This window comes from Ailuropoda melanoleuca, chromosome 13, assembly GCF_002007445.2.
Source record: "Ailuropoda melanoleuca isolate Jingjing chromosome 13, ASM200744v2, whole genome shotgun sequence".
NCBI classification, from domain to species: Eukaryota; Metazoa; Chordata; class Mammalia; order Carnivora; family Ursidae; genus Ailuropoda; species Ailuropoda melanoleuca.
In genome coordinates this window covers 4,003,134-4,025,484 of record NC_048230.1, presented here as the reverse complement: position 1 = coordinate 4,025,484, position 22,351 = coordinate 4,003,134, and the positions used below count along the sequence as shown (strand labels likewise).

Here is a 22,351-nt window from a genome sequence, read left to right as displayed (position 1 = left end):
GGGAGAGGAAGAAGCAGGCTTCCGGTGGAGGAGCCTGATGTGGGGCTCGATCCCAGAATGCCGGGATCACGCCCTGAGCCGAAGGCAGACGCTTAACGACTGAGCCACCCAGCACTCCTATCATGGAAATTTTCAAACATACACAGAAGTAGGAGGAGTTAGTACAATGAAATCCCCAAGTACTCACCACCCAACTTCAACAGTTACCAATATTTTGCTGACTTTTTCTTATCTATCTCCCTGCTCCCCATACACAACTTTGTGGTGGAGACAGGAGATGGGGAAGAAATTTCAGCATACCATTATTTGACTCCAAAATGGAGATAAGGACTTTCTGACTTTAATATAACCATAATTCCATTGTGATACCTAACAAAATTAATAGTGAATTTTTAACATTATCTAATACTCAGTCTATGCTTAAGTTTCCCCTTTTATCTCAAAAATGTCTGAAGTTGGTTTATTTGGATTGGGGCCCAAAGTCCAGACATTGCATTTGGTTAATTATCTTTTAAGTCTTTTAGTTTATAACCACTCCCCCCCTTTTTTTTATTGAGAATTGGATCATTTGCTCTGTAGGAATTCTCACATATGGATTCGGCTTATTTCATCCTTGTAGTGTCATTTAATGTATTCCTCCCTTCTTTACTTCATATTTCCTGTAAACTGGTAATTAAGTCTAGAGGCATGATTATATTTAGATTAAGCTTTTTGTTTTCTTTCAAAAAATTTTGCAGGAAATTTTCATAAGGGTTATAGTGTACTTCCTTTTGCTTCACATCAAGAGATACATAATGTGTAACTGTCCCACTTTTAAGTGCTATTAATACTGATCAGTGGATTCAGGTTTTGTCAGTCTGATCATTCATAAAGTTCTCCAACTTATTTTCATTGTCTGTTGACTTTATTATGTACTTTTTTAATATTTAAAAAATTTATATACTGTCAACTATATTTGTTTGTAGTACTTCCAGTTTTCCAGAACTGATTATGATGGCTACCCAACTATGAATTTTTAGCTACACAGAATCTCCTAACTTCAATGAAAACTTTCTTGTTTGTTTGCTTTTACTTAAGGTTTTGTTCAATCTGGAATGTGGTGTAAGATGGGGTTCCATTCCCATTTTCTTCTAGATGTTGGCCAAATGTGCTTGCACTATTTGTTTCTCCCATTAAAATAATTATTGCTTTTGTCTTGCATTAAAAGCCTACAAACTGGGGATCCTGGCTGGCTCCGTCAGTTGAGCGTCTGCCTTCAGCTCAGGTCTTGATCTCAGGGTCCTGGGATAGAGCCCTGTGTTGGGCTCCCTGCTCAGTGGAGAGTCTGCTGCTCCCTGTCCCTCTGCCCCTCCCCCTGCTTATGTTCTCTCTGTCAAATAAATAAATGCCTATAAACTGAGATCTTCATTCTGTTTCTCTTTTACTGATTGTCTGTTTCACACCAGTACCATAGTTATTTTAAGATTGATTTATTTATTTTTTAGAGAGAGCACGAGCAGAAGGGACAGAGGAAGAGAGAGAATCCCAAGCAGATTACACTGAATGCAGAGCCCAGTGTGGGGCTGGATCTCACAACCCTGAGACCACGACCTAAGCCAAAGTCAAAGAGTCAAATGCTCAACCGGCTGTGCCACCCAGGCACCCCTCATATTTATTTTATTAGAGTGACATTATGGGATGTCTGATAAGGCTAGTTTCCCCTTACTCATTTTCTTTTTCATTCAACTTTTTACCTAATAGATTTAGCAGCCATTGATCATAATTGCCTGGATTTATTCTTTCAATAGAGATTATTACCTTTGCCTTTTTTTTTTTTTTTAAGTAGACCGTACACCCAACATGGGGCTTGAACTCATGACCCTGAGATCAAGAGTCACATGCTCTACCAAGTGAGCCACCCAGGCGCCCCTGCCTTTGCTTTTAGGAACTTGATTTTAGGGGCGCCTAGCTGTGACAGTCGGTATGGCACATGACCCTTAATCTCAGGGTCGTGAATTCAAGCCCCATGTTGGGCTTGGAGCCTACTTAAAAAAAAAAAAAAAAACAAACTTAATTTTAACCTGAAACTAATGTAACATCAGCTATATTCAAATGAAAAATAAATAAATATAAAAACATCCGATTTAATTTTTAAGAAGAACTTGATCTTACACTTTTTTAAAAAAACATTTTATTTATTTTAAGAGAGAGTGTGAGAGAGAGTATGAGCAGAGGGGAGGGGTGGAGGGAGAAGCCGATGCCCCGCTGAGCAGGGAGCCGGATTCGGGGCTATTTCCAAGGACACTGGGATCATGATCTGAACCAAAGGCAGACGTTTAACCAACTGAGCCACACAGGCACCCCTGATCTTACAGATTTTAAAAATATAAATTATGTACAATTCCTACAGTACATCTCTTTAAGTTTTATTATAGAATTTTTTAAAAGTTTTTATTTATTTATTTTTAAGTAAACTCTACATCCAACATGGGGCTAGAACTTCTGATTTCAGTTCAGGTCATAATCTCAGGGTGTGAGATCAAACCCTGTGCTGGGCATAAGAGCCTACTTAAGATTCTCTCTCTGCCCCTCTCTTTCTCTTTCTCTCCCTCCCTTAAAAAAAAAAAAAAAGAGTTGCATGCTCTTCAGACTGAGCCAGCCAGGTGCCCCACTTCAGTTTTAAATGTACATCCATAAAGTAGCCAGTGTGAACTTTTTTATGGTTCACTTCAAAGCTGTGTAATTATTGCTTCCTTAGTTTATAGATTTTTAAAAATAAATCAGCTTTCTTTTTGCTTCTTTCCCCCAACCCCAAACAGATTGAAGAAGAGATGTTGGCTTTGCAGAATGAACGCACAGAACGAATACGAAGCCTGCTGGAGCGTCAAGCCAGAGAAATTGAAGCTTTTGACTCTGAAAGCATGAGACTAGGTTTTAGTAACATGGTCCTTTCCAATCTCTCCCCAGAGGCATTTAGCCACAGCTACCCGGGAGCTTCTGGTTGGTCTCACAATCCTACTGGGGGTCCAGGACCTCACTGGGGTCATCCCATGGGTGGCCCACCACAAGCTTGGGGCCATCCAATGCAAGGTGGACCCCAGCCATGGGGTCACCCTTCAGGGCCAATGCAAGGGGTACCCCGAGGTAGCAGTATGGGAGTCCGCAATAGCCCTCAGGCTCTGAGGCGGACAGCTTCTGGGGGACGGACAGAGCAGGGCATGAGCAGAAGCACGAGTGTCACTTCACAAATATCCAATGGGTCACACATGTCTTATACATAACTTAATAATTGAGAGTGGCAATTCCGCTGGAGCTGTCTGCCAAAAGAAACTGCCTACAGACATCATCACAGCAGCCTCCTCACTTGGGTACTACAGTGTGGGAGCTGATTGCATATGGTATATTTCATTCATTTTTGTAAAGCATTCTGGTTTGTGTTTACTAATTGGGATGTCATAGTATTTGGCTGCCGGGTTTTGTTTTGTTTTTTAACTTTTGGAAAAATTTTGAAAAGGGGAATCGATGTGTGTATGTAAAAAGAAATCGGCTAGATTGGGGGTATTTACTGAACACTGAAAAAATAGAATGCAGCACAGTGGCTTGAGTCATCACTTTGGGGCAACTGTATCCTAAGAAATTTGTGAGAAGATCTAAAGCCTTTCTCCAAACCCCAAATTCTCATGAGCCATTCATGGCAGGCAGCATATGCTGAAACAAGGGATTATGGAAACACACCTGTATCCCCTCATCAGTGTACTTTATTAAATTGTTCTGACTTCTCAGCCTCATTTGGAGTAAAAAAGTGGAAATCCATGAACACTAAAGGGTTGCATTGACTTTTTCAGAGAGTAGAAAACAACCTAGTTCTTTTTCTGAGTGCTGCATAGGTTTGTCAGTGTTTGTTTTTGTTTTTTGTTTTGTCCGTTCAATTGTGCCTTCTTTGTGGCATGGTGAGATGGAGGTGCTTCAGGAGATCACTGAGTTGTGTGGGAATTGTATCAACAAACCTGTGAGCCTTCAAAGGGGAGAGCAGAGGGTGAGAGAGGCCCCTGAAAGTTCATGTGGTGGGTATGTTCAGCAGCAGAGTGAGGAGATGAAGCCTATATATCCTAACGTTTTGTTGCTTATACTGTGATGTCTCATCCTAGCTAAGCTCTGTAACTCCCAAGACCCCAAACAGTACTTTTACTTTGTACAAAAACAAAGACATATAGCCAATACAAGTCAAATGCCAGAGGCATTTGAATGATGCCATATTTGCAAACTGCCATCCATTGGAATTCTCATCACACTACAAAGACATAATTTGATTACCCCCTTTGGCTTATGGGATTTCCTGTTTACAAGTAGAATAGCCATTTATTTAAATGTGTAGTTGCCATAGTGAACCAGGAGTCACTGAGCCAATGACTTTACCAGCTGCTGACTAATCCTCATCACCACTGTAGATTTTGCTGCATGTGCAGGTCCTTTTTTTTTTTTCCTGGCTGTTTTTGTTGCTGCAATACTTCACAAACTTCTAGTTCCTTGAGACTTAGTGACCTTTTGGCATCATGTTAACATCACACAATAGGAAACACCACTTCCAGAAGTCTCTAGCCTCAGTGCTAAAGTACTACTGAAAAGGAACTAGCAAGTTTGGCAAATTAATTTTTAAAAAAAGTAAGTTATAGTGGTCAGGGAATCTCTTAACGGAAGCTAACCTTTTTTCCAGAGAGCGGCGTATTTTGTTTTGCTTTGTGTTGTTTTGCAATGAAGGATCAACCCAATGCTAGAAGTCAGATGTTAGTTGGTATTCCACAGCCAGTGTGGAAGTTGAGTTGAAGGTGGGAAAGGAGCTATGAGTAGACTTGAAGGAAAAAAATGTCCTTTCCAGTGAGATTAGAGTTTCTTACAAGTTACTTCTCCTGCCCCCTCCCCAGTTGTCTTGAAGAACCCTTGCTGCTAACTCTGGGTCCTACTTTTCATGTGGTCAGAGGGCTCCAAGTTAGAATTCTCTAAGTCCATCTCAATGATACTCTTCACCTAGACCTGACTAATGACCAAACAGTAATCCATCACTGTTGAAATCTTGGTTTTGTCAACCAAATTTAAGTCTTCCCCAGGTATGTCAGCCCAGTCCCCATGAATCCTCCCCTTTAGGAGTTTCTGGCATTCATTTAAAGGTAACTGGAAGAAAAAATAATATTTTAATGTAAATCTTTTTAAAACGAAGATAACAGTAGAATTCACACTCAATTTTAGGCAGTGTTTCAGGTAGCACTCAGATACATTGTCCTTTTGGCCATGCCCAAGATTACCAGTTTTTAGGTGCACATAACATGCATTTGTCCTGTCTAATGAAGGGGGCTTTTAATTTTCTCAATAACTTTTTTTGCATTAAAATATACAGTATTTAAAAAAAAATTGAGAAATGTACCTGTTTGGAAGAAAATCATAGGAGAGGTCTTTAGAATTAATTAAAGTGTCCAAAAATGTAATGGAATTTGATACCTTTTAAAAAACTATTATTCAGTCTGGCCCATCTGTACTACTGGAGGGGTGGAATAGGGGAACAGATCAATTTCGCATACAAAACTCTTTAAAATCCAAAACACTACCAGTGATACGTGTTAAAGTCTACTTGTGGACTTCGATTAGTCAAATTGAGTTACTGAGTTCATATATACTTGCAAAATTGTGATTGAATACTGACTCCAGATGTGTATCCAGTAGGGCTTTGTATCTGATTTAATTGTGTGGCAACCAGTTTTACATGTAGGTCATGACTATACCTGGATTATTCCATTAAGTTAATTTTAATTAAAATATTTATAGTTTGCAAAAATAATTCCAGTTAATTGGTTTGTTTGTGTTTGTAAGATCTAACGTCTGAGGAATCTCATACGTGGTAGGAATCATCAAAGAGTAAAACTTGTAGCAGGGCAATTTGAAAGGTTTTGAGAGATCCTAAAGAAAGAAGCAGGCACTTTCTGAATCGGTGTACAAATGTCAACATTTGCAAATTAATACTACCTCCTCCCCAGTGTTGGTGTTCACTTGGTATATATGTATTTAAGAAAATAAAAAGTATGGGAAATTTGTCCAGCATATCAGAAAGTTGCAATGCTATATCTGGTATCCAGAGCTTGGCAGTAAAAAGTTTCTTGTGTTCACTGTCTCTCCCTTTTTTAAGTTAGCATTTTAAAAATGCAAAACCTCATACCTTGAAATATATTACTCCTAATTGGGTTCCCTTCCTTTTGCACATATGTTTTCTCCTTTATTAAACTTCACTCTAACCCCAAATTATAGTATCTGAAAGTTGTGTTTATATTATTTTTATTTAGAGCTGCCATTCCCTTTATTCATTTCTATGCCTAGAGATGAATAGTCCCGTCCTGCCTTTTAACCACCCCCACAGGTATAATATGCTTGGTACCCAAGGCCAAGGATTTATTGGTGAATTGAACTTTTTAGCATAGTCATGATTTTCAGCTGCCTAGACATCAAGTCAAGACCATTCAGTACACTAAAACTGTCCTTGACACTCCCTCCTGTTTTTCTTCACCCTCTATCCAAAAATTGAAAACTCTATGAGTATCTTTTTCAGACCATAAGGCAGACTTTAGTAACTTTCTACTTCTTTAAGTACTAAATGTCTGGCATTTTAAACTTTTATAGAATACATTGTGTTGGACACTGGAATAATACTGTTTATTTTCACCTGTGAAAAATATTGTACTTGAAACACCTCCTTTGCATTTCTCTATGTGTGCCATTCACTAGTGGAAATAAATTGTATTATACCATGATCTACTGGCTTTTTAAAACTGTGTTAAATATGCACATTTTGGTATAGCTATTATCATTTGTATGTATATATTGTATATACATATGAGTGTCTATATGTGTGTATAGATAGGTGGATGTAACTCATACTGTACATTTCCATCAGGGCGCTTAAGGTTCTGTTATTTTGTTTGTTATTTCAGTCCTCAGTTAAGGCAAGAATGCAAGTGTTTCTTAAGAATGAGTATACTGGGTTGATATTATGAGAAGGTGGTCATTAGATGCAATCTTTTCTTTTTACTCCCTTCTTAGCACTTGTGTGGGTGGAAAGAAAGTTAAGTAAATGTGGAACCATAAGTTGCAATGCAGTAAAACATTGCTGGGGGAGGAGCCAGTCAGTGTTTCTGTGAGTTTGTGTCATGATGCCATAAAAGATAAGTGATGCAGAGAGAAATGAACCGTGGAAATTCAAAACCCTGGTGGTGATTCCTCTGCAATGATGATGACAAGAACCAGGAAGTCACGGTCTCCTTGTGCGCAATCTAAACGTGCGTCTTAGGAGTGATTCCATTGATCCTCTTACTCTTTTTTACTCCATTAATACTAATACTTACAAATTTTGCTAAGGACTGAAACAGCCACCAAGAAAGGAATTACTGCTAAAGCATCTAAGGTTCTCCTAAACTATGAGATCAACAGGAAATGGCCACTGGGAGAGAAGGATATGGTATTGGTGTGGGGCTTTCTCCCTTGAGCTGCCTCTTCTTGCTTGCTATTAGTAAGTTCTTCGTGCATCTTCCAGCCCTTCTGAGCCACTACTATTCAAGCACAGATTTGGCCCAACACAGCAACCCTTTCCTGGGAGGTTTATTTGGTCCTGCATTCTGTCCCATGCTCACAATGTGAAGTGTTTAGTGTGTATTCAAGTCAGAAAATAATATATTAAGGTGTATAAGTGTGAATCTCCTATAATGATGGAAGAAGAGATTGTTGTTTCTTAGATAGAAAACTACCTTCTCTAGGGAACAAAGACAAAACGTGGGCTGTCATCTTTGAGCTGCTTACCAAAATACAGATCATTATTAAAGAGAAATGAATTCTATTTTGTTTTTCCCCCATCTAACGTGATAGTGCCCCCAACCAGGTTGTAGCATTGCCTTTGAGAAGGTACTCCCTCACTCCTAGTTAAGAACTGGAAATCTCCCATCCTCAGATTCCTTAAAGGATGAAGTGTGTGCTGTACACTTAGCAGACTTGCCTCTTGTATGCAAGGACTACTGATTGAAGTCTATTTTGCTGTGTGTGTGGTTATGTTGTCTGCACTTTTATGAAATCACCACAATAGGTCTACATTGGAAATGACTATTAATTTGTAAGGACGTAAGTTTTATTTAAACACTGTAGAGCAAGAAAGTGAAGCTGAGAACTCTTCCGTTAATGTACATTTATATTTTCTACTGAATTCTGGTAGCCCCCTTTCAAGTCACATTGACTAATTTTCCCTCGTTTATATTCAAATTTCCAAAATTTCACTCACGCAAGGGAAGAGAGCCCATTTGGCCTAATGATAGTTTTCAGATTATAAGAAATAGAAATTAGTATGCACCTTATCTGCCTGTTGTGGGTTTCTTAAATTTGCACTTCCCTCCCACCCACCCAAAAATAGATATCCTTTAAAGAAAATAAAGGCAGAGAATTAAAACTGGGGAGCCACTTACTATGTCACCATCACTGTTAACTGTTTCCCAGCAATCCTTTTTGAAGTTTCAGAGATATTTTTTTTGCGTGTAAGTATGTGTCTGTTTCATTGTGTCGGGTTTATTTTTTTTATTTTTAAATATACAAGTGATTCTTCTTTAATAGAGAAAAAGTTAATCCTCTTTGAAACAGGATGCCCACTGGGTATACCAACCTGGACATCTGTAGGTAGTTTGCCATGAAAAAGTAGAGAGAAGATGAGACTTCTGAATGAATGAAAAGGGTGTCTTGACGCCCAAGGATTCCCCCCAAAGTACGGGTAATTCAGCCTGCACAGTTTCCTTTTCGCTCATAGTTTTTAGCAATTATGAGTGAAAAATCATGTAATTATCTGTAAATATGTAGCTAACAAATTGGCCTAGTTTCTGTATTTTTTTGTTTTTGTACTAAAGTTTATAAGTCTGTGTGCCAGCTAGAGAGGAGTTGCTGTCATTGCCAGTTGTGGTCCTAGCATCTAATCCTGAAACCATCCTAGGTAACATTTTTAGAATTAATGCTTAAATGTTGTTAAACAGGGGAAAATGAAGCTTAATCATTGGTCAGGTTTTACATCTTTTGAAGCAAAGTCATTTAATATAATGATTACATGTTTTCAATCATGAATGAGGTAGGGAGCCTCCCTCCCCCAGTGGCCATGTTTACAGACGTGTGTTTTGTCTATAAAGTGCAAGAGTTTTAATGTTTATGTAAATTATGCAGGTGAGAACATTATGGCTTGGAACTGTTTATTGGGCTCGGTAGCTGAATTTTCAAATGAAATGAACTATGCTAACTGCTGGCACATTGATCCCATTTCTGGACCATTTTTCCTATTTCCAGAATTACATATGTTCCTTTGTCATTATCCCCACTAAACCTTCCTCTGAAATGCCTTGTAGCCTAAAGTATGAAAGGCTGGTAAACACAGACGAGGAAAGAATCCATGAGCCCTCATTTGTGTGCATTCAGTACTCCTATGTTTCAGTGGCAACTCTGAGGTCAGTAGAGTTTAGAAATGAGATACCACTGTTAATGAAAAGTGTGTACTTTTTGCTTTTGCATGGCTTGGCTTAGCTTCAAAGATGTATTAGGGCCACTTGAAAGCATGAAGACCAGTCATGTGGGAACAGGTTTCTCTCAGTGGCACATTTTGCTTCTTCTGAGCCCTCAAATACATTGCCTCAGCATGAACATTATTATTATACATTGCACATGGTCATGGAGTGAATTATGTGATTTAAAGATGTAACTGCTTAATGTTTTCAGATTCTGGCTGGTCCATGTGACTATTTGGCACATATCAAACAGTGAGGGGTTGGGGGTCCTGGAACCCTTCTAACCCCCTTTTTGTCATAGACAACTGTGTTTAGTCTATTAAGATGTTGGCTGCCCCTGGTGTGTTGCCAGATAGCTCTTTTTTGGTGCCCATTCCAAATGTGCTTCCTTGCATTTTGTAATATCAAAGAAACCACCACCGCTTCTCCACAACATTTTACGTGTTACACCTTTTATTCCACATTAAATGGGAATCGTGCCTACTTAGAGTGCCCCATCAATTAGTTACGTACAGGTGTTCTAAAATAACTCAAGCCAGAGACAAAAGGTGGAAAAATTAAAAAAAAAAAAAAAAAGTTCCTCTTGAGGCCAGTAATTTATCTGACAAGATATTTTACCACATTATCTTGACACTTGATATATGAGCCTAATAGAAGTTGCAGGTGGTTTTATAGGGCAAAATCCAAGTGGAGAGGATATGTGGGGTTTCTATTAGAAGACGGTTTTGTTCTTATTTTACCTTTCCTTTTACGATTCTTCTCTGCTAGTTTAGAATAGGTTAATCCTCCAAATTCATTTAGTTTTGTTTTTTATCTTTTAGAGAAATTTTTACAAGAGCAATGGTCTGATGTAAATAACATTTTAAAGTAATAGTGCACATAACTTTCCCACACTATTCCAACCAGATAATTTGTAAATGCTTTAGAGTTTTTTAAATTAACACTTGTGTTGCTAAATCCTATTTATGTAAGTCTGCTAAAATTTTTAACCCATTTAAAACTTAAGACAGACATTTAAATAATGGATGGGTTACTCGGAGCAATCTAGCTTTCAGAACCCCCTTGTTTTAGTATATGAAAAAGATAGCCTAATGCGCATTAATAAGGTTGGAGAGACTTTGAGAAATATGTATAGTGTATATTTTAAAACAGCTTTGCTTGTATTGTGAAGATTTAAAAACAAACTTGAGATTTTTAACGTAACTATTAACACAGTTTTAACATAAGTTATCCCACTGGGTTTAAGAGCATCTTGAATGTATAATCCTTTTTGTAACCCAGGTTGGTTTCTGCTTTCACCAGTCATCCAACATATTATTTATGTTTTTAGTTTTATATACTCATTTCCCTTTGTTTTCCTCAACCAGCATGATTTTTTTGCACATGTATTGTAGAAATTTTTAAAAAGAAAAGTTAATACATCGTTTTCTCTGAATTTTCTTCACTTCTCTCTTCCTTTCTACTAACTCCTTACCTTAAAGGCCATATCGCTCCATTTGCATTATTTGTGCAAATGCCAGGGTTGGTTTTTATTTTTATTTTTGCTATTTACCTAAAAAAAAAAGAAAAAAGAAAAATGCTTCAGTCAATTGCTTTTTTATTTAAAAAAGAAAAAAGAAAAGAAAAAAAGCTGTAACCTTATCATTTCTGAGTAGACCATTGAGAGACGAATGCACACCTGTAGTAGCCCAGAACCAGCTTTGGTGGCTAAAGGGAATATTTTAACTAAGCAAGAAGTTCTTTTCTAAAAGTGGTATGTATTATTCACAATCTCTTTCAGTTATTCCCACAAGTCAGGGGTCCAGATAAAATGAGGGTTATCAGCTAACTGATACGTTATCATTGAGGTTCATCAATGAATTTGTACATTTCTAGTTCCCTTTGGTGAAGGGAAAAATGATGATTTTGCAAGACCTAGATTTTGGCTTGGTTTCTTGCCTCCTTTTTTTGGCAGCCTTCATCTTCTCATCTCCCAAAGCCCTTGAGCCTGTAGGGTTTTCGTGGTAGACAAAGGACTTGTGGTCTTTTAAAACTAGGACTAATATTTTGGTGAGAGATTATTGTGTTGAAAGTGATGTTCTGCCACTTTACCAATGACTAATTTTAAATATACACAGTCCTCTCAATTTTCGGACCAAACAGACGCCCACAGTGGAGGCTTATCAAGGGTTGCAATGGGGAAGAAGCCTCTCCCTCACTGTCAGCACCAGCTGGTAAAGGTGACTGTACAGATGTGCATTTTCCTTTTGGTAGAAATGGTCCGCAGCACTAACTGGTAAGGCTTATTGTACAGTATATTGTCAGTATTCTTCTGGTTCAACATACCTTATAGTTCATATATAACCTGTATTAATTGTATAGATTGTGCATTTAAAGCTGTTACCAAGTTGTCAGAACATAAGAACGAAAACAAGGTCATATGTAATATTTTGTTTGTAAGTATCCTTTGTATCATAGCAAAGGAAATGTTTAAAAAAATCAACTGTAATAAAGTAATTTTAGTACACAGAGTGTCTGCTTAGCTTTTTTAAGTAATTTTATTTCCAAAGATAAAGTATATTTCAATTAAGAGACTATTGGATAATCTCAGACACTGTGCTGGATGTTGGCGTTACTACAAAAATGTGGAAGAGGTGGGTAAGAGTGAACTCCCTGATGTGGACGTAAACCCTCTAGTCTAACTGCCTCAGATTCGTTTGCCCGGAGAACGAGGTGGCCTGTTGTGCTGTGGGTGCGAGGTGACTCTACTTTAGGTTCTGATGGTCTGATGCAGGTTCTTCAGTCTTGTGCCGACCCGTGTTCCAGTCTGTAGAATTCCACCCCCTCCCACACACAGGGACACGTGAGTGCATGCAGTCCTTGGACCTTGTAAAAACTTCAAAAGGTGACCACCTTTTGATGATTTGAAAATCATATTTTTTGCCCCTGTATGGGACAAATATCTAATCTAGGCCTGTTGCTTAAAACATTGTTAAAGTGACTATTTTTGTAAGAAGGCTAATTTGGGGAGAAAGAGTTTCATGTTTTTTAATTAGGAAAGTTTTAAGTGTCGTTTTTAAAAGTATTGCCTATTTTATTGAATAGAATATCGTCTGGAAAAGCACTTCCAACTTTTTAACACAGCTTTTTAGATCCTAGTATGTTGATACTGAGATATTTTGAGATTAACATTTTATATAGTGTAATTTGCCTGGGTTAAGCAACTAGGTGGGAGAGCCAAGATTAGATCCCAGATCCCCTATCGCCAGCATTTCCAACAGCCTACCTTGAATTTGGAGGAACTCAAGAAAGGTTTGAGAAACAAGATTTCTTTCTGCTTTGTCCCCACATTTGGGCTCTTCGGGCTATCATAGAAGGAGAGTATTGTAAAACTTGTAGCCTGTATCCCCTATCAATAACCCGAAATGTCTATATAATTTGTCATTGTCTAAATGCATCAAAGATGCTCCGAGTTAAGTTTAGGAGTCAAAGCCCATCCTACCTGACACTAAAAGAAATTTGAACATAAATAAAAATTTACCACAGCATTTGGCTAGCTCCACAGCCCCAGTGGTGATAAGCCAGCGCTGTCACTTCCATCTCAGAGATGCCAGCAACAGAACAAGGGCTTTCCTGTATGTGTTGTGGCCAATTAGTGACTTTAATTGCTACTATGTCTGCAGATACTTGTTCTTAATGGTAGAGGGAGACAGAGTTGCGGACGGTGTTGAGGCTATGCAATAACTTTAAGGGTGCCATTTATAGATGAATGTGCATGGCTTCCCCACAGAGTTGTGTATTGGGGAGCTGCTCTGAGGATGAATTATTTCCCCTTTTGTTACCATCCTTTACATTATGAAGTCTGAAATGAGCATTATTGATACTGTCATCTCAGCCAGTGATGGACTAGGAGAAGGCAAAGTATTGATAAACAGCACTGATTTGGGCTCCGGTCTTTCGCTCCATCACTAAAATGGTGAGATCTTAAAGGCATTTATAAGAACTAGGAACATTTATAAGAACTAGGAACACAGATGGATTTTTGTCAGTGGAACAAATGAACCAGTGTGAAACCAATTACCTATAACAAGGTTATCAAATTGTGTATGTGCACACATGCTTGGGAAGGAGGTGGGGAGAGTTTGGCCTCAACTGGGCAACCCAGGACCCAGCTCATGTAGGCCCTTCCCAACTTTGCAGTGGAATAACTGGAACTTCTTGGCCTTATAAGAATTGGAGAATACATTCAGATCTGAAAGCAGATGCCACCTCATCATAGAGGTCTTTTGAGTCCAGTTGATGGACTGTCCTAAATTAAGGCCTATTGGGGGCGCCTGGGTGGCTCAGTCAGTCAAGTGTGGTCCTCTTGATTGCAGCTCACCTTATGATCTCGGGGCCCTGAGATTGAGTCTGGCTTTGGGCTCCCCACTCAGCAGGGAGTCTGCTTCTCTCCTCCCTCTGCACCTCCCCCTGCTCATACTCCCACTCTCTGAAGTAAATCTTAAAAAAAAAAAAAAAATAGGGCTTATTTACAGTCTCAGTCTTTTCATATGGAAATTGTCAAATAACTTTCCAAAGTCACACAAGTCACAGATAAATTAGGAACTAGAACCCACATCTCCAAGCTGCTTCAGTACTCTGTATTCAATGCCCAAATCACTAACTGCTCAGTGGGAAATATCTCTATGTAGGTACCATTGATGATCAGGGAATTTTGAGCTTGCTGGGAAATTACTAGCCCAGAGCAGGAGGCCTGGTTGTTGATTAAACAGAGCTGCTACTGGTGAGTGTCAGGAGACAACAAAGCTAGATGTAGTGAAGTGAAGCAACAGCCAGTGAACAGAGAATGTGCAGGGAGGCTCTGTTAACTGCAGGTAGGTAAGCATGTATGGCTCAGTACACATAGGACTTCAGAAGACAAACAGTGCCTTTGTTTCCGGAGATTTAAAAAATAATGACATTCCATTGTTGCAGGGAGACTGCAATTTATTATTCAGAAGCAAACAAGTTGGAGAAGTTTTTGTTCAGCCACACTAGTGATAAGTACTAGGGTATTACCTCATTACACAGGAAGGCTGGAGGCAGGGGGGCTAGAGACATTTATTTTTGATGTGTTAGTGTCTTTTGTTTGTTTTAATGAAATTCCACTTTTCCTCAAACTCTTAGTTCTTCCTGGACACTTTAAAACATCCTCTGGTCACTTTGGCAAGGTTATTTTCATTAAAATCTTTATGTCTCTCCCAACTCCCAGAATCTGGATCAGGTCTGTGATCTCCTTGATTCTCAAGCCAACCAAAAGTCTTTACAACCCACCGAGCTCATTCACGTTATTTCGGTTCACGGACTCCCAGATGAGAAGAGACCTTCTACCTAATCTAGGCCACCCTGGGGGCGCCTGGCTGGCTCAGTCAGTAGAGCATGTGACTCTTGATCTCGGGGCTGTGAGTTCAAGCCCCATGTTGGGCATACAGCTTACTTTAAAAAAAAAAAAAGAAAGAAAAGAAAGAAAAATTTAGGACACTTATTTCTTGGCATATGTCCCACCATGATGTGTGCCGTACAGCAGTCTAGCTTGCATGTCCCACCAGTGACGTGGGAATTCCTGCTTCCTGAGGCATTCATTCCGTCTCTGGGCACTCCCTATGTATAACTTCTCAATCTTGTCTCTGCCAGTGGTGATAACTAGGAAGATTTCTTCATCCTTTGTGGCTTGGTTTTAGAGAATCACAAATACTCATTGGCATTGTTACCAAATTCTACCCAAGTGGCCAATTGTATCTGCTTGTTTAAGCAGGGAGAGGAATTCATGCTTAAGTTCAATTCTGAAGGAAGATACCTTGGCATTACCAAGTGTGGCTGACTGACAAAAGATCTGTGGTCTGGGTGGGAGATAAGTAGAGAGGAGCTTCTGACTCTGGGGTAATTTTGAGGTTGTCTATAAAGTCAAGCTGATACTTCCTGTGTCAAGGCCTCTTTTTTAACAGTACTCAGGTCTTAGAAAGGATACCGTCACTCAAAACAGAGATGATATCTCCTCAAGTGAGGATTTGGTGCTTTGTTCAGCATACTGTCATCTCTGGCCAAGTCACCCTGGAAACCTACGTATAAAGAACATAAAATACTGACTCTCTCAAGAGAATTAAGTTATAGCAAGCACAGTCTTAGGTCTCAGAGATCAGAAGCCTTCAGAGGCAGTCCTTTGCTTCCTGCATTCTGAACCAATGGGAGGAGACAGAGGACTCCCATCTACATCTAAGACCATACCTCCTCTAAGCCATTGTGTTTTGGGGGGTGTTGTTGTTTTCTCTTACCACTTGAAGGTGGTTATAAATAATGAAGAGACCAAAAGGAAGGCAAGCAAGTGAATGAAGCCCGCAAGGATCACTTAAGACTCGAGACCTGGAAAACCAATTCAGTGGTACTGCTTTGGGTTGTCTTAGTTTTATTTTGTTGTTTCTTGCTTCCTCAAACTCATAACTTGGAATTTTGTTCAAGGGTCACATATTGTCTCAGAATCGTGTGCCTGGGCTGGGGCACCTGGGTGGCACAGCGGTTAAGCATCTGCCTTCGGCTCAGGGAGTGATCCCGGCGTTATGGGATCCAGCCCCACATCAGGCTCCTCCGCTGGGAGCCTGCTTCTTCCTCTCCCACTCCCACTGCTTGTGTTCCCTCTCTCTCTCTGGCTGTCTCTCTCTCTCTGTCAAATAAATAGATAAAAATCTTAAAAAAAAGAAAAAGAAAAAGAAAAAGAATCGTGTGCCTGGGGTTCTTCCAGCTGGTTTCATATGATTAGCTGTTCACCAAAGCAGAGCCAATATGGGCGATCCCTTCAGTGTTAGACTGAAGGTCAGGGTCACCCAAACCTGCTTGAACAAGAACTGCACAATTTTGGCAAAATTTCCTGAAAAAGCGGTAATGGGAAGATGAGAGAGAAGCGGGTTCCTAAGATAGGTTATAAGGACACGTGGCACAGAGGACACAGAGGAGAAATACCTTAGGGTCTAGGTATTAGGGCCATGGGTCCAAGGGAATGAATGAAGCCTGGGCTGTAACCAAAAGAAAAATGTTATATGTATATACTGATGCGCCACCCCTGCAAGCTTACTTTCTTATAAAAAAGGGAAAGAAAACCAACCACAATTTCTCCAAAAGCTATTACCTTAAAGAACCAGAGTCCCATAGTATCTGGCCTGGAGGAACAATCCAGAGCTCAGCCCTTGGGGCCCCGTAAGCCCTGCAGGTTAAAACCCACTGGCCTGCTTCCCATTTTGCAGTCACTTCTGAATGATCCTGGGGTCCTGCATGGGGGTGGGGCCTGCAGCACCCTAATTAACTGAAATCCCTACTGTACCAGATGCTGGGGGAAGGGAGGTGGCCAGACATCAGTAATTCCTCCTCAGCAAGCCCTATACGGGGGCTATAAACCAGCAGTAGAATGGCTTCTTTAGATTTCAGTTCCTTGTTATTTCCCCTGCTCAGAAAGGGTGAAAGAACGTCAGATGATGAATGTGGAGGAGGGGGAGCAAGAAATGAGGAAGGAGGGAAGTGATTTTTTTCATGACAGGATAATGTGCCTTAGATATAATTGAGTGTTGTCTGCATTCTGGGATAGTTCAGAGTTTCTTCCTATTTGATCTAGAACATGGCTAGACTAAGATTATCCAAACCTGAAATTCTGGCCCCGGGGATTCCTTATACTGAACCATAGGACATGGCTTTTGATAAACATCTCTCCTTTTTAAAATTGGTTTGCTGTTTGTGAGGCCAGGAGGGACCTTCCTGTCAAAACAGGTGTCTTCTTTCTTGATGACAAATTAAAACAAAACTTTAGGGAAAAGCTCGTAGCAACACATAGAACTAGATGTCCTACGATATCGTTTAATGGCCTCGTTCAAACCAGGATGTGGGATCATTCTGTACCATGCTTTGTTTTACTCTGATCTTCAGCATTATTCCTCATAAAACCAAACACCATAAAACCAGCCAGTGAGTGGCCAGATCCAGGAAGAAGCTTTTTCTACATCAACACGGATGGCCTTTTGAATAAATTGAGCAGAAAAAGCATGGTAATGTGAAATATTCATAAATCACTGAGCAAGCACTGGCCAACCTCTTGGAACTTTTGTTTTCTCTGGTCCCAGATGTCTCTCCAGGCTCTGGAAAGGAAGAGGCCAGTAGTAGTGTCGGAAAAAAGGGCAACGAACCAGAAAACACCGAGGATAAGCAGATTTATACTCTTTACCACTTAGAGGAAGCCCGCTTGGCAGAAGAAAAACAGCTCTGGGAAGGACTTTCTGGAGTAATCTCAGGAATGGTACTGGAGGGAGCAGCCAGAGTGCCTGAGAGGCCAGCAGACCCTGTGTGCGAGGACTCCTTCTTCCTAAAAGTCATCCTGAAGTTCTTTCTAGGCTTGAAGTCCTAGCCTGAAGCCCCAGATCAGCCCAACTGAGACCTGCAGGACCTCAGCCTTCCGGACGACCGACACACACTCTTTGTACCTTGTCGTCCTCACCAACCCAGGGTCAGCACAGCACTTAGGCCTCGGCCGCCTTTCCCACACTCGCGCAAGACGCAGCCCCGCTGCTCTAGGAGACTGCTTCCACAGCGGCCGTGGCAAGAAGTCAGCAGAGCGCCACAACCACAGAACCGAGTGAGGGAAGTGGGACTGAGACACAAACATCCTGTCCTCACGACATTGAGTGGCTTCAGCTCGAGAATCAGGGTCAGAGAGCTGATTATTTATGTGGGACAGAGCTTCCCAATGACGCACATACACCCATTTTCTCTATAGTCCTTGCTAGTGACAGAGCATTTTCTCCTGAGTCCATAGACTCCAAGGGGGCTATTCTTTGGCTTATGAGGTCAGTGACAGGAGAGCATGACAGTGACAGCCCAGCTGCTGACCAGGAAGAGCTGGAATGTGTTGGGCAAAGCCTAAGGCAGGAGTGTTCTCAGGGTAAAGTGAGCACCAGCTTGCTGGAAGTTCCATCTCTTTCCACAGACCAGTCTAAGAGAGAAGGGGCTGAATAAGCAGCAAAGGGCTCGGACTGCAGGCCCACTTCTGTCCTCACAGCCGTTTCAGGACTCTGGCCGGCTCAGCTCTGCTCTTGGGCCAGGCCTCACCTCGTATACGATCGCTTCCAGCTAAAGATCTCCTCCAGATTGGAAGAGGGAGAGACCTCCCTCTTCTGCAGGTTTCCCCAGCGACGCCGACCCCCTAGGAACGAGGCCCGGTGCCTGCTCAGCCCTTTCATCCTCTCTTCCATTCGGAAGAACTCAGTCAAGGCCCGGAAGTACTCCAAGATGACCTCATGGCTCCAGGCTGGCAAGGGCTCCTGGCGCAGGAAGCCACAGTGGCCTCCATGGTGACTGAGCAGGAGGAAGAAGTAGGGGTTGCTGTGAAAGAGTTCCGTGGGCAGAAAGTGGTCTGGGGGCCCACACACGGGGTCATCGGCGCTACAGACACACAACACAGGCACAGCAGCCTCGTCCACATCCCGGAGGGGGTCGTTGTGGTCCCAGTAGGTATCCCAGCTGATGGGGAAACTCTTGGTGTGGCAGAAGAGGGTCTCCTCAAACTCTCGCAGGGAGCGGCTCCTGAACAGTTTGTGGGTGTCCACTGTGTCCTGCAGGGCTGAGGCGTACCTGGCAGCATGAAGCAGAACAGGGAATGTAGGAAAGAGGGAAGAATGAGAAAACGAATTGACAGCAGGAGTTCCAGAGGGGCAGGCTGCAGGCCAGATTCTGCCCACAGAAGCATTCTTTGGCCATATAATTTTTTTAAACTTCCATTTCATTGTCATCATTTAAAGATTTTTTTTAAGTGAACTCTGTGCCCAAAGGAAGGCTGGAACTTACAACCCCGAGATCAAGAGTCACATGCTCTACCGACAGAGCAGGCCAGGGTGTCTCATCGTCATCATTTAAAACCAGGAGATTTCACATAAAATGCAGGTATTTGGGTTCTCTAGGGAAATGGAAAGGTCTGGCAACATGGGCTGGCATTCAGGGCATCCCCCCCCCCCCCCCCCCCCCCCCCTCCCTCACTGCTCTTAGCAGGCCTGCATTCAAGGCTAACCTGCCTAGCCCTGGGGCAGCAAATGACTTCACAGCTGCTGAACCATAATGACAGCTCTCCTTCTGACCTCAACTCCTGACCCTCTGTAGGCAACCTGCTTTGAACTGCCACCTCCTGAACCCCTCCTAGAACCCCCTGCCTCAGACTATGCAAACCAGCAGGTGACATTCCAACCCCCACCATTATTAACATTTTACTTTAGGTTATAGTAATCTATTTTTTTATTAAAGATTTTATGTATTTATTTGACAGAGAGGCAGCGAGAGAGGGAACACAGGCAGGGGGAGTGGGAGAGGGAGAAGCAGGCTCCCCACAGAGCAGGGAGCCTGATGTGGGGCTCGATCCCAGGACCCTGGGATCATGAACTGAGCCCAAGGCAAACGCTTAATGACAGAGCCACGCAGGTGCCCCATTAGTCTATTTTTTAAAAGCTAACATGCTGTCCAGATAATGGCAAACCTTGAGCAGTGGTACAGGTATTCCTAGAGAGGGCTGAGCAGCAGAGGAAGTGTCCAGGAGTATAATTACTTTACAGGGTAATTTCCCACAGGGGAGCCTGAGAGCCAGTGCTCTGGGGAATAGGGACATTTTTGCTGTTTCCATCTCCATGGACAGAGCCTGGCACCCTGACACAGAGGCCGGGATGGGCAGCTCAGTGCTTTGGGTGGATCAGTCCAGACTTAGCCAGCTGAATTCGGACGTGTGTCTCTGGGAAACATTCAAAGAGGCTTGCCCTGAGTTTTCCATCCCGAACTTCCATGGGCAGGGCAGACCCTAAAGGCCCAGATTTCCTTTCCACTTCCCTCACCTTATCCTCCAGCTGGTGCCTCGGGTCAGCACTGAGGGGGACGGATCATTTAGGGCTGGAAACTGGCAATTAAACCATATGAGAACACCCTGCCATGGATGGCTCAGATGCCTGGGCTGCCATGACAGCACTTTGGGCCGTTGTTGAGCTCAGGGTTTGACCTTCTCAGAACAAAATGGGGCAAGGAAAGAAAGAGAAATCACAATTGCTACCACTTTCTGAGCACCTATCAGTGCTAGGATTTGAACTGAAGTGGGTCTGACTGCATGTCCCAGGTCTTTCTGCCACACCACACTTTCTGCTCGAATGTCTTGGACCTCATTTTGCCACCTCCTAGGAAGCCAACAGTGCAAGCTGAGGCCTGGTCATTTGCTGTGGGAATGTCACTCAGGCCTCTTCAGTGCCAAAGCCTCACCTGTCACCCTAGTGGTGGATTGCTCTCCTTTTGGAAATTTTTTAAAAAGTATGTTGACATATTCTTTACATTTTTTGGATCAATATGGAGGAATATGCAAAACCTTTGTCAGATCCAGAGAATGTTGATAAATTACATACCACCAAATTTCTGATTCCTGCCACCTCCAAGCTCAGACACTAATAAGGAAACATTCTGCACAGATATTCAGTTGTAATTGCTTCCAGAACGCTCTTTGCTGATTTGACAAGCTGTGGGTTAAGTGGTAAACGTCTGGTGCTGCCTCTGCGGCAGGTGGGGCAGGTGCTCAGGTTGCTAGGACACCCTGGGGCTGACCTGAGGCCATGGGGCCCCAGGGCAGGAGTCCCTGTTCTAGCATAATGATGCTGAGTCCGTCCATGGCTTTTACACCTGTTTCCCTGTTTCTGTCTAGACTAGAGGGTTTGGACAGCTTTGGAAAGTGTGTGAGGAGAACTTTGCCCAAATCGCCCTAAACCTATGTGATTGGATACAGGCAGGACCGTCTCTTCGTCCGCCCAAGACCCCCTTGCTGACCTCCGTTACCCACCTGCTGAGGGCCATCTTCTGGTGGAGCAGAAAGCCCCGCTCATAGGGCCAGGGCAGGCCGGCTTCAAACCACTCGCGACAGCGCAGCACGGGCGAGATGCAGGCGGCGCCGGTCACATAGCTGGAGGAGCCACACTCACCCAGGTAGGACAGCAGAAGCGCTGAGCCCGAGCCCTCGCTCACCGCGAACAGAGGGGCCGCCGGGTGTCGGAAGCGGATGTAAGTGACCGCCTCCTTGAGGTCGGACGGGTCCCCGAAAGCCTGCAGCCGGGGGCTGACCAGCGGGCAGCCGTGGTGGCCACGGCGGTGGAAGATGACCGGGTAGTAGCCGCGCTCCAGGGCGAGCAGGCAGAGGCCGAGCACGTTGCGAGTCAGGCGCCCCCACGCATTGGGGATCACCAGCAGCACCGCGGGAAGGCCCCCGGCGTTGGTGACCCGCCGGCCCCGGGGACAAGGTCCCACGACCCAATCCAGGGCCACCAGCCCGTCGTCCGCTAACTGCAGGTACTCCCGGGCCAACTCAGGCCCCGGCCCCACCGGCAGCACGAAGTGGCAGAGGGTCTGCAGGTGGGGCCCGGAGAGCCAGGAGCGCGGGCGCGGCTCTAGGGCGGCCGAGCGTCGCAAGGCGCTCAGCAGGCACTGGGCCAGCGCCGACGGTTTACAGATGAGCCTGCACCCGCCGGGCAGCGCCTCCCGCCCGTCGCTGAACTGGTCCGCGGGGCCTCCGCCATCCGCCTCCTTCTCGTGGTCCTGGCCGCGGGCCCCCGGCAGAGTCCTCGCTCCGACGGCGCGCAGGACCCGCGGGGCCAGTAGGCCGAGCAGGGCGAGCGCGGCCAGGAACAGGGCGAGGGCCGCGCCCCACGGCGGCATGGCGAGGTAGGAGAGCCCCCGGCGGGTGGAGGGTGGCAGGCGGCGGGGCCGTCCCCTCGGCGAGCTCCTGGCTCTGCCGGCTGCTGCCCCGG

The 22,351-nt window shown here is 43.2% G+C and overlaps 2 protein-coding genes across 5 annotated transcripts in view; one reads left to right on the top strand and one right to left on the bottom strand.

The window, feature by feature from the left end:
• Positions 1-12,048, top strand: part of TAOK1 (TAO kinase 1) — a 153,687-nt gene extending 141,639 nt beyond the window's left edge. For all 3 annotated transcript variants that reach the window (XM_034641138.1, XM_002912309.4, XM_034641137.1), the window contains one exon: positions 2,799-12,048. In XM_034641138.1, coding sequence (XP_034497029.1) covers positions 2,799-3,260 — 462 coding nt within the window. In that variant the 3' untranslated portion in view covers positions 3,261-12,048. The remainder of the gene's footprint in view (positions 1-2,798) is intronic.
• Positions 12,049-14,244: 2,196 nt separating this feature from the next.
• Positions 14,245-22,345, bottom strand: ABHD15 (abhydrolase domain containing 15). 2 transcript variants are annotated; one of them, XR_004619400.1, is made up of 3 exons: positions 21,391-22,345; positions 17,764-19,166; positions 14,264-14,996 (listed from the first exon to the last, which is right to left on the bottom strand). XR_004619400.1 is itself a non-coding variant. In XM_002912364.4 (2 exons), the coding sequence occupies exons 1-2, from the start codon at positions 22,257-22,259 to the stop codon at positions 18,641-18,643; spliced, it is 1,395 nt and encodes a 464-aa protein (XP_002912410.3). In that variant the 5' UTR covers positions 22,260-22,345; the 3' UTR covers positions 14,245-18,640. The 2 variants fall into 2 exon arrangements, 1 of the variants encoding a protein (XP_002912410.3); XM_002912364.4 differs by having other exon boundaries at positions 14,245-19,166.
• Positions 22,346-22,351: the final 6 nt, after the last annotated feature.

What these genes read in the sequence shown, in the direction of transcription:
- ABHD15 (XM_002912364.4), bottom strand. Translation starts at nt 22,259, where the DNA reads ATGCCGCCGTGGGGCGCGGCCCTCGCCCTGTTCCTGGCCGCGCTCGCC. An exon ending in CAGAAGATGGCCCTCAGCAG is followed by an intron (nt 19,167 to 21,390) that starts GTGGGTAACGGA and finishes TCATGCTGCCAG; the next exon opens with GTACGCCTCAGCCCTGCAGG.